Consider the following 12,395-nt stretch of genomic DNA (forward strand, 5'->3'; position numbering starts at 1 on the left):
TCTAAGTTTAGCATAATAAAATATGAGAAATACGTGTAATAAAAAGAGACTAAAAAGAGAGGAGTGGAGAAATTTAAGTACAGTATTCAGGAGAGGCCTAGTTGAGAAAGAGAGTGTGAAGTAAAGAAGGGATGGACAGCTACAAGGACACCGGCAAAGGGAGTGGCCAAAGCAAAGCCACTCCCTTTAGTTAGTTGGAGCACAGTAAATGATGAGGAATCTGCTAACAGATTAGTTCAACACAGCAATGAAAGTCAGATTGTATAAATCATTCTAACTTTTGTAATAATTTCAGATTTAAAAAAAATGGTATGGAGGGGACTAAAGAGTGAGGGTAATCTGACTTAGTCTGTCTCCTATGTTGAGAACTGGAGGGTATAACATTAGTGGTAGCAAACTGACAAATGAGGTTATTAACAATTGATGATGAAACTAGACTAGTTTAGTAGTAAGACACTGGCCTAAGCATGTGTAAAGTTCCGGACTTGATAACAAGCACTTCAAAAAATAAAAATAAAAGTCTATTAAACTGATAACTAGAAATAGTGGTAACACTGACCAGAGCAGAAGTAGCAGAAGTAGTGAAAATTTATCAGATCTGACATGTCTTTTTAAGGCAAATCCAACGGAATTTCCTGAGGGACTGGATGGATACAGATGGTGAGACAGGAAAGACTGGGTGTAAAACCTCTAGAATTTTGGCATACACTGATAGAACTGAAATCTGAGGTTAAAAACATTGACAGAGAACAGTTTGGAATAGTTTTGTAGGTAGCATTAGTATGCACTAAATACTACATGTTTATTAGAGATCTAGTCAAGTAGTAAGGTATGGACATGACAGCCAGAGATGACAAGTGGACCAAAAGATACAACTTTGGGAATTGAATGATATATGACACTTTCAAAATCAATGAAGTGGGAAGATATCAGCAATAAAATGAGAGGTAGAGCAAGGAAAGTGAAGGACCAAGACCTTGGTAGTCTAACACTAGGAACTCAGAAAAAAGAACCAGAACCAGTAAAGGAGAATGAGGAGAATCAATATTATAATAGAATAAGCAAAAAGTTAGAATGAGCAGGAAGATGAAAACCATAACCAACCATTGAGTTTAGCAAGTACTGAAGGCATCTGTGACTTGATAAGAGCACGTCACAGTATGATAGGGATAAAAACATAACAACAACAACTTTAGGAAATATTAGACAATGTGAATTTAACTCAGTTTATATGGCTAAATCTTTAGAGCAAAGTGGTTGAACAAACTGGCAAGGCAATTTTTGTTTTTAGATAGAAAGATGTTTGTTTGCTTAAGGGAAAATGCAGAAAAGAATATGTAGAAACCATTACCTACACATTTATGAATCCTTAAGGATTCATAAGCCTAAGGAATTAAGGCAGGAATAGACTAGAAAATGTGAATGAAACTTAGATGTTAGTAGTCTGATATAAAATAAAACACTACAATTTTAACACAGGATGGAGAAAAAATAATCTCAAAGGAAGACCAAATGAAAAGTTAATTCTCTACCAGAGCCAGTCCACAATGACCAAGGAGAAAAATAAGAAGCTCTCACTGCAAACTGCAGAGGAAGCAGTAGATTTGAAGGAAAGATGGTTTCCATTACACCAAAAAGGTAAATTCTGTTTTTAATATGAAATGTCTCCCACAGACTTGTAGTTGAACATGTTATCTCCAGCTGATGGTGCTAATTTAAGAGGTAGGGTGTTGCTAGAGGAAGTATGTCACTTGGGGCCAGCTTTGACATTTTCCAATTGGCCTCACTTCCAGTTCTTTCTGTTTCTGATAGACAGGTCTCACGCTTTGCTGTCATGTTTTCCTCACCAAGATGGGTGTATCACTTCTGTATCTGTAAACAAAGATAATCCCTTTCTCCCCTAGGTTCCTTTGTCTGCATATTTCATCACAGTAACAGAAATGATATCAACACAGGAAAGATAACAAACATTCAGAAAAGTCAGACAGTGAAAGACTTAGCTAATAACGAATCATGAAATTCCAAAGGCACAGAAAGATTTTCATGGTTGCCAGAAGGAGGGACAGGATTCAGGACAGAACAGACTAAATACTATAATGCTGAGGAGGGACTGAATGCCAAGAGATGCGGGATGATGCAGGAGTCTGGGGCTTCTCACTGTGAGGAAGAGAAGCTAAAGGTAAGATTGATCTTTATGTACCCAAGAAACAGAGTGATGAGGCCATGAGTTAAGGCTGGGATACTGAGGGCATGTGTCGATCTCCCACTGGTGAGCTTGTACTTGGAGCTTTCTCACGGCCTTTTAGATGGAATTGACAATGCTGAGGTTAGCTTTTCAGGAAATTCATGTGATCCTTACACACACGGATTTTTTTATTAAATAACCTAAAGTTAAAAACTTCCTGCCTGGAAGAAGAGTACACTAATGCTAATTATTCATAGCAAATTTTTGGTTTACTTACATCCGTGTTGCAAGAGCGGTAGCGTTTCCTTTCCCCGAGGCAATATTTTCCACCTCCTGAAGGTCTGGAAAACAACATTTGTTTAATATGTGATTGTAATACGTGTATCCACACAAAGACTACATATATTGCTTGACGAAAATATCAAAGTTTACTTTAAGAAGATATAAAATGTAGCATTTTATCAATTATTAAAATAACCATGATGATAACTGGTAACAGTGAGAATGGTTATTCAACATGAAATTTACACAGCATATATAAATAATTCATAAGACTTAAAAGTTATGATTTATATTCCTATAAAAATATAATTAAATCAGTATGCTTATTTATCATAAAACAGTATTACTCAGTTCAATACAATCACTTTTAAAAAACTTATTTAAAATGACAAGCCATTTAAATTGTATTCAATAAAAACTATAATACGTTCTTTCACGTGGGAAGCAAAGAGATAACAATGACTTCCTGGGAATAGATCTAATTCATACTAAATAATACAAAAATGCATTTTCATTTAATTTCAATGTAACATATAAAACATCAAATTAAAAATAAGATGGTTTTGCATTATATGGCATTATATTAATTCCAATATCATGAAATTTACAGTATCAAATATTTTATTTCATAAATTAATCTTTAAAGTATTTAGAAGTAGGGAAGAATCTATGCTATCATTTAGATATGCTATTACTGAGTAAAAACCATATTCCTTTTTATGATGTCCAGATTTGTACCTCTTATGTACATGAGTCTTTAAATTATCGTAAGGATTCTACATTTTGGGATATTAGTTTATAGTAGTATATGCTGAATTTAGACTTGGACTTGTTTAAGATGGGATCAAGTATCAGTAGATTTTAAGTATATTTTGAATACCAATGAATTGATCACTTTGATCCAAGTTGGGAGAAATGGACTATAAAGTCAACACAAGACTGTGGTTATGATGGCAGTCATGGTTAGTTTATGAATTATAAAAGGAATCTCTGTTTAGTAGGAGGGCAATAACTGCTTGAAACTGGGAAGATGGAATTCAGAGCTATTATAAAGAAAACTATTTCTAGGTTAAAAAAAATAGAAATGAGGCATTTTAGAAAGCCAAGAGTTCTGGGTTAAAACGAGAACAAATAAAAAAATTAAACAAGACCATCCTTTATCCAGATGGGGGTGGGTAGAGATATTATAACATCATTCTTCAGTAAAGACTAGTTAGCAAAATGGTCCTCAGTCTCAGTTCTAGACACTACATGTAGGGAAGCAGTTGCAGCCATGGAGTCTTAGGCAAGATAGAAAAAAGCAAACTAAAGAAACTGTCCACCTGTCCATTGGTAAGACAGAGAAGAAATAGAGCTGCCAAAGACAGCTGATGGGCTGTCCTGTCCCACAGGGACGCTGGCTGGAGAGAAGAGTAGTGGGAAAGGAGCAGGCTGAGCTGATGGAACAGTCCTGGAGAAAGTAGCTCTGGGAGGGGATCAACAGCACCATGTAAATGGAAACCACTCTAACGCATGGGCAGGATTGTCTTCTCTGTGATTTGTGATGGGAATCAAGACATTTCAATCCCTGAAACTCTCTCATTGGTCCTTTTAATAGTAATGTGGTAGTAATAATTTTATGTGACACGTGAAAAGCCTTCTTTTTCCTGGGAATAATGGTAATGTAGCAAATAAACCAGGCCTGGATTTATCCATAATTCAGTAGTTTTCAGAGGAGGAGATCTGATTATTACTAGCTTATCTAGACACAATGCTTTTCTATTTTAAAGATTTGGGTTTTTTCATTTTATTTTCTTTCTTTTTTTAATTCTTTTTTTTCTCTAATTTTTACTTACACAATAAGGGGAAAGGAAGAAAAAGAAGTTTAACAAAGATCCTCCACTTTCCTGGACCCGTTGCTTATTCTGAAGACAAGCATTTGGCTTGCTAGGGAAATGTTTTTTACAGATAACACGTGAAACCACAGCTTTGAATCATTTCCAACTGTGTCTTTTTGTTGGCTCCGGCTTACTTTAGCTACTTACGCTGGACTGTCACAGTGTCTTAGGGATGAGGAGACGCCTCCTCCACAGGTCCTGCTGCATTCGCCCCACAGTGACCAGGAACCCCAGCCCCCATCTATGCTCTGAGGCCAAGTGCCAAAAGGAACACAATCGCCCTGATAACACCACTGTAAAATTGTAAAGAAAACGCAGAATTAGTTTTGAGGCAAATAGAGTTATGAAGAGTAATGTGCATATACGTCATAAAAGTTAGATAATGACCAACTTTAAGCATTAGGATTCTTGGAAGTACCGAACAGGCTTTGAACTGTGTTTAGACAATGGCAGGCCGGGCAGTGGTGGCGCACGCCTGTAATCCCAGCACTGCTTCTGGGAGGCAGAGGCAGGCGGATTTCTGAGTTTGAGGCCAGCCTGGTCTACAGAGTGAGTTCCAGGACAGCCAGGGCTACACAGAGAAACCCTGTCTCGAAAAAAAAAAACAAAACAAACAAACAAACAAAAAAGACAATAGCAAAGGTGCATGTGATTTGCAATCTTTAGCTGGGCAGATTTATAGTCACCAACATGTACTAGTTTAGAAGCCCTGGCTTTGATGGGTTTTCTAAATATCTCTTAGTGTTTCTCATTATAGAGTTAGCTATAGGTCTCAAAAATCATTTTTAGATAATGTAGTAATTCTTTGAAAAATCTTTATATTCCACTATTATTAGATTTGTGGAATGATAACACATTATGGAAAGCTCCCCACTAAGGAGAGTTTATGATGGCAATTGTTCATTCTTTAAAAAAAGAAAGAAACTGGTTGAGCCTATAATAGTAAAAGAATGCTTTGTGGCATTTCATCCAGGAACAGGACAGACATAATAAAAAGTAATGCCAAGACACTAGGGACTGGGCACAAACACCTTATATATATTAACTAAGCATTTGTAAGGCCCCTGTATGAACATGCATGCTGGAACTCTGCTCAGCTTTCCTCTGTGCAATAAACCACACAAAATGCATCTAAGGAGAGAGCCTGGAATAGTTTATGCGAGAGCAGACATCACAAAATCAGCTCATAAGTCTAGCATGATAAATCTTATTTGCAATATATGGCAAAATAAAATTTTTCTTTTAATCCAAGCATTTATAGATTTTTGTTGGTGTGTTTATAAATTAACATTAACAACATGCTATGAAAGTGGTATGTTTATATGCATAACAATAGGGAACCATTATTATATAGTTACGCAGTGTCAGCAGAATCACACTAATAAGAAGTTCAACATTAAATAAAGTATGGGACACTTAGAAGTTAATCATGTCATCATCCTAACTCTATCACCAAGTTTGTTGGTTTTTACCTCTGGGATACACTGAATATTCTTTCACTTTCACCTTATTGCTCTGATACTAGACAACAAGCAGTATTTAATAATTATTGCTGTGTATATTTACAAAATATAGGGCAGTGAGAGTCACACAAATTGTCTTGCTTTCATTTTGAACCTTATTTATGGGCTAGAGTGGAACTCAGTGGTAGAACAGATGCTTAGCATCCAAAGATCTAAGCATTCAATCCCCAGCATATACATATTTTTCAATTAGCTTACAAAAATTGAGTTTTCATTGTAATGTTTTACATATGCAAATATATATAATTATGTGTATATATATATACACATAATTATATTCTGTTCTTATTTTGACCCCACCTTTCCCATGTCCTCTTTTTCCCCACAAGTAGTTTATCTTTCTTCTGGCATGACATATTTTTCATTACCATCTCTTGGTTTCCACCCCAAAATTTACATAAATAAATCTCTTAAAGTAAAAGATAGATATATTAGGTAACTTACAAAATGCTGCTCAATTTTCATCAATTTTAGGAGACTTTGGAGACTTAGGTATTTTAGAAATAGGATCTCATGTAGAACAGAATAGCCTTGAATTTTTGTACAGCCAAGGTTTACTTTGACCTTCTGATCCTCCACACCTAGCTTTCTCACTATTAACTAACACCTACACAATCATAGGATGCCATAAATAGTTTTCAAGAAGACATTTAATATATAAATTATGTTTTTATAATCATACAATGGGGTAATAAAAACAATGATAATAGAAAGCCAAAGAACAAAGATTTCCAGAGTGGTTATACTAGTTTGCAATCCCAGCGATCAGAGAAATGCAAATCAAAATGTCCCTGAGATTCCACCTTATACCAATCAGAATGGCTAAGATCAAAACCTCAGGTGACTACACATGTTGACGAGGATGTAGAGAAAGAGGAACACTCCTATATTGCTGTTGGGATTTCAAACTGGTACAACCACTCTGGAAATCAGTCTGGAGGTTCCTCAGAAAACTGAAAATAGATCTACTTGGAGAGACAGCAATACCACTCTTGGGAATATACCCAAAAGATGCTCCACCATGTCAAAGGGGCATGTGTTCCACTATGTTCATAGTGGTCTTATTTGTGATAGCAAGAAGCTGGAAACAACCCAGATGTCCCACAACAGAATAATGGATACTGAAAATGTGGTACATCTACACAATGGAATACTACTCAGCTATTAAGAACAAGGACATCCTGAGTTTTGCAGGAATGGAACTAGAAAAATATCCTAAGTGAGGTAACCTAGACACAAAGGGACATGCATAGTATGTACTCACTAATAAGTGGATATTAGAAAAAATGTACAGAATACCCAAGATACAGTCCACAGAACTCAAAAAGGTCAACAAGCTGAAGTGCCCAGGTGAGGACACCTCAGTCCCACTTAGGGGGTAGAAAAAAATTACCAGTGTGGGGGGGAGGGACTTGGGAGGGAAAGTGGTCAGGGTAGGGGATTGGAGGGGGGAACTTGATCTGGTATTGGGTAAGTGAAAAGGACTGAAGCCCTGAGGGCCAGCAGAAGGAATGGAAACATTCAACCTCAGGAGATAGGAGATTGGGAGGACCCTCCAGAATGCACCAGAGACCTGGGAGGTGAGAGACTCTTAGAACTCAAAGGGAGAGACCTTAGATGAAATGCCCAACAGTAGGGAGATGGTTCTTATAGAGCCCACCTCCAGCATGAAGACAGGGCATCAAATGAGGGAGGGTGTTGCCATACTCATAATTGTTCCTGTCTGAAAGAACTGCAGGGATGGAAATGGAGAGGAGCTTGAGGAATAGAAGTGCGGTGACAGGCCCAAGGTGGGACCCAGCTGAAGGGGAGGTCCCAAGGCCTGACACTATCACTGAGGCTATGGAGGTCTCCCAAAAAGAGACCTAGCATGACTGCACTCCTGAAGACCCAACAAGTGGCTGAAAGAGCCAGATGCAGATATTTGAATCCAACCAATGGACAGAAGCTGCTGACCCTTGTGGTTTAATTAGGGAAGGCTGAGAGAAGATGAGGAGGAGGGCAACCCTGTAGGAGGACCAGCAGTCTCAATTAATCTGGACCCCCAAGATCTCTCAAACACTGAACCACTAAGCAGGCAGCATACACCAGCTGATATAAGGCCCCCAACACATATACAGCAGAGGACTGCCGGGTCTGTGTTTATTCAGAGATGATACTCCTATACCTCAAGAGACTGGAGGCCCCAGGGAATTTAGAGGTTAGGTTAAGTGGGGACATCCTCTTGGAGACAGGGTGCTGGGGAGGAGGTGTGGGATGTGGAAGAGTTGGAGGGTGGACTGGGAGGAGAGAATAAAATCTGGAGTGTAAAAAATAAATAAATAAATAAATAAATAAATAAATAATTTTTTAAAGGGAAAAAAAGAACAAAAAAAAAGTTATCTAACTGGATAATTGGGGCTTTAAAGACACCCATTTGAGACATCAAATGGATGAAGTAATACTTGCATATCAATATATTTAAAGATTTCAGTATATGTAAATCATGCATAGAAAATTAGATTTTTCTTCAAGCAAAGCAACTTGAAGTCTATAAACCCAATAAGCATATAAAAATGAAGATTTTGAGTGTTCTATTGTGTTTCTATTCTTTATCACAAAACTGTCAAACAAATGCTCTACTTTCAGAAAGGCAGATTCATTCCATTTTAAAGAACGAAAGCTAGCTATATAGACATAATCCAGCTTCTAATCTGGACTCTCAAAAGTTATATCCATATTAATAATCTTGGATGGCTCTAATAGTGTTGTTACTATAGACCCAATTGCCTAGGTAAGTTATATATTTCTTCTGCTAATTTAAGTGTAGTTAACAAAATTCATAAAGCTGAGATGAATGAAACTTCATGGTTCCAAAACAAATCTCATATTATTTCCTCTAAATTTTCTAATTTCTTTTAAATTAAATGAATATTCTTATAGCATTATCTAGAAAGCAGTGACTCTTTTAAACATTTTCTTTAAAAGGAGTCCTAATTAGTAAACAACATGATTTATTATTGAAGTACTTACTACATTCTTTAACTGTATGATTCTCATTTGTAAATGAGTTTTTTTTTTTTTTTTGAGCTTATTGAGACAATCTTACTCTGTAGCCAGGCAGGACTAGAATTAACTTTGTAGCTCAGCCTGGTCCAGAATTCATGATAATCTTTCTGCTTCCAGTTCCAAAGTGCTGGAATTATAGGTGTGAGCCACAATACTTGGAAATGGTTTTCTTTTTGTGTAGAACTATTTTAGGGCATAATTATATAATATCTTGCTATAAACATAACTAGATAAAATTAGTATATGGAATAAGATAACTCTAAAGAAACCTTCAAATTTTAACAGAACTGATATTGGTGATTTAATCCAGAGCAGTTTCAAATCAGAAGAGCAGAGGGCTGGAGCACAGCACTGTGTAAAGTGCAGTGCTCCCACCGAGCAGTTGTGTGACTATCTAGACTGCATTTCAGCCCAAATTCCCAATCAGAACTTGTCATCCACACTCTGCATACTTCAAGGCATTTGAAAGAACTATTTTATCCTCACTCCGTGTGTTTATTTAGTGTCCAGTAAAAACTTATTCCATTCTACCCTAGGTGAATTAAGAATAAGGTTGCAAATGCCCTGATATATATCCAGGGCTTTAAAAGGCATGTAATAATCTCTTCCTAATCCAGCCCTATTTTTCCATGCAAAGAAATTAGGGATCAATGTCACTTATATGTAAACCCAATGCTGGCCTATATCTCTAATTGAATCTTATAGAATCATTTAAATGAATCTTCTGGCAATAAAACAAATATTTGAAACTTTCTTTGTGGTTATGAACAGGGATTATAAGGATTGGGTTTTGATTATCCTCAATATCCTGTTCGGTAACAATGCCAACACTACTACTGAAGTTCATACAATCTAAATCCTTATTTACTATTTCGTCAAATACAGTATCCCTAATTCCTACCCAAGGGGCTATATAATGCTATATCCAAGTAAAGTTCTTTGGCTGAAAGTTAAATAGATTGATTTGTAGTAGACTGACCTATAGACATGCAGTACCAGCACACTGTCTGGGCTCATCAGATTTCCTCCTTTTAATGCTACTGTCCCTGAGCACATCCATTCAGACCATATGGTTCTTATTCAGTTTGTGAATGGCTTATTCAGGCAAACATCCAATAGCGGTAATAGCAATGTCAGACCCCCCAGGACTCACACAAAGATCAGTTTTTAATTTTTTGGCCATATTTCTTATTCCATCTGCTAAATGTGCATGGAACAGTTGTGGAACATTTGTGGAACCGCGCCTCCGGGCAAGAATCCCACAACTTTTGCAGCCAGAGTTTGACAAGACCATCATGGACCCAATCCCCAGGCTACGTCTATGCTATCACTCAAGTGATATTTCTAACTCCTCCCTTTAAAAAAAATCTATCCAGACAACTATGAACAGCGTTGGTTTTATCCACTTGCGTGGATGGCTAGATTGGATATAGGTTACCTCTTACTCTTTTTGATAAGAGTAGTTTTGAAACTCAAGGTTAAGATCATAATTTGTGGGTACTCCATTTCTAAAGCCATTTGTATGCTGTGGGCATCTACTGCAGCTGGTTATGAGGTTTAAGCCCCATGTAATTCTCTCAGTCCATTATCACATCAAGTATGTAAAAGACTGTTTGCTCTTCTGTTAAAGTTGCCATTCTTTTATCAGTTTACACATACATACATATTAGTTCAGTATTCTGCATACATTGACTTCTTGCTGTGATTTCTTACCAAACAATTGACTGCTACATGTTGATAAACAAGAAATTCATTTACTTGCCTACCTTATACAATACTTAATTCTGCTTAATTTCTATAGCAACAAAATACTGCTTTTTTTCAATACACACAAATTGTTATCAGAAGATAAATTAAAATGGAAGGATTTTAACTATGAATTAGAAAGCACATAAGATATGGTATGAAATTGTTGTGTAGTGTTGGGTTCTTCAGTCTTTCATCTGTAAAATGATGTTAAAACAATATCTGTTTCACTGAGGTTTGTCAGTAGGAAAAGGGAAACATGTATCTGGCATAGTATAAGTACTTTTAAAATAGTATTACTGCCATCAGTATTATTGGGAATGTCACCTATATTTACATGGCTAGATTAAATTAACCACAAAGTTGATCAGAATAATTGAAATTTCCACTTTAATTTTGTTACCAGGACTAGGCACGGTTTTTCTTCTTTTTAGTCAAAATTCTGAGTCCTGAGTTCTCATTTAATTTCCAAATAAACATTTAAATTTCAAATAAAAGCTCTAAGTCTAAAATCTGTATTTAGTAACAGTAAACACATAACTTTTAAAAACAAAAATGTATACAAATAAGTAGTAAATATAGTCAATGAGTTAAAAAGTATTCAGCCCACTCATCTTTGCCTTTCTTTTTATTGCTTTAAAATAAAAGGTTAATTTAGTTCTCAAAAGTCTTTTTCAAAAAAAAAAACAAAAAACAAATTGTGTGTGTGTGTGTGTGTGTGTGTGCCATGCACACATGATGTCCTATTGTTCTAGGACTTCATACATGCCAAGTAAAATATTATTTCACTAAGCTCTCCTCAGCAATCCCTCACTTTAAAGCTTGTATCGAATAGAGTCTTACGAAGTTGCCTAGGATAGCTCAGAACCCACAGTTCCCATGCCTCACAAATAATGGTGATTACTGCCATGTGCCATCATCACCCTTCATGAATTCATTCATGTTGACCCTTGGAATGACATTGTTTTGTTTGTTTGTTTGTTTTGAATTATTGTCCTTCTAGGTAAGAATATGCATTGAGTTTTTCCTACTCACAGAATCATTCACTTTAAGGTTTGTTAATACCATTCCTAAAACTATCCATAATTCACAGGGAAAATGACTAAGATGTGCTTTATATATTAGCTTTAGAGGATGACACCCACCATATTGACTTTATGACAGTACACTGTTGTATTGTGAATAAAATTGGCATCCTGCTGTACTTATAAGATTCCTAAGTAGTTTCTCACGGAGTCCAGGTTATTCTGTGGAAATATGACTGGTCTGGGAGCTAGTAAGGTCTAGGAAGACAAACTAAGGCCCAACAAGGAGCTCTTGAGTCCAGAGCCATCCTCTTTCAAATGCATTTATTAAAATTATTCAGGTTTCATTTAAAAAAAAAGGATTCTGAAAGTCTACTAAATTAAGAATGTAAGCTTTAGCCAAGTGGTGGTGACACACACCTTTAATCCCAGCACTTGGGAAGCAGAGGCAGGCAGATCTCTTGAGTTCAAGGCCAGTCCCCGCATACAAAAATAGTTCTAAAACAGTCAAGGCTACACAGAGAAACTGTCTTGAAAGACAAAACACAATGTAAGCCATTAAGAAGGAAATGTATTTCTGACCTGTTTTCTTCACACTGTTTTATCTATGCTTATTCATGTTTAAGAATAATTCTGACTCTATTTACTTAAATAACTTAAATTCAGTATTGTCTCCTTAACCTTGTAAATGTTTTCTGAGCATCCTACA

At 36.3% G+C, this 12,395-nt stretch overlaps 1 protein-coding gene across 1 annotated transcript in view; it reads right to left on the bottom strand.

Moving 5' to 3' along the window:
* Window positions 1-12,395, bottom strand: part of Adamts6 (ADAM metallopeptidase with thrombospondin type 1 motif 6) — a 257,704-nt gene that overhangs the window by 115,135 nt on the left and 130,174 nt on the right. Inside the window, exons 13-14 of the mRNA XM_052159904.1 lie at window positions 4,492-4,637; window positions 2,463-2,526 (exon numbers count right to left, since the gene is read on the bottom strand). Of these exons, the coding sequence (XP_052015864.1) occupies window positions 2,463-2,526; window positions 4,492-4,637 (210 nt within the window). The remainder of the gene's footprint in view (window positions 1-2,462; window positions 2,527-4,491; window positions 4,638-12,395) is intronic.

This window comes from Apodemus sylvaticus, chromosome 16 (genome assembly GCF_947179515.1).
Source record: "Apodemus sylvaticus chromosome 16, mApoSyl1.1, whole genome shotgun sequence".
Classification (NCBI taxonomy): Eukaryota; Metazoa; Chordata; class Mammalia; order Rodentia; family Muridae; genus Apodemus; species Apodemus sylvaticus.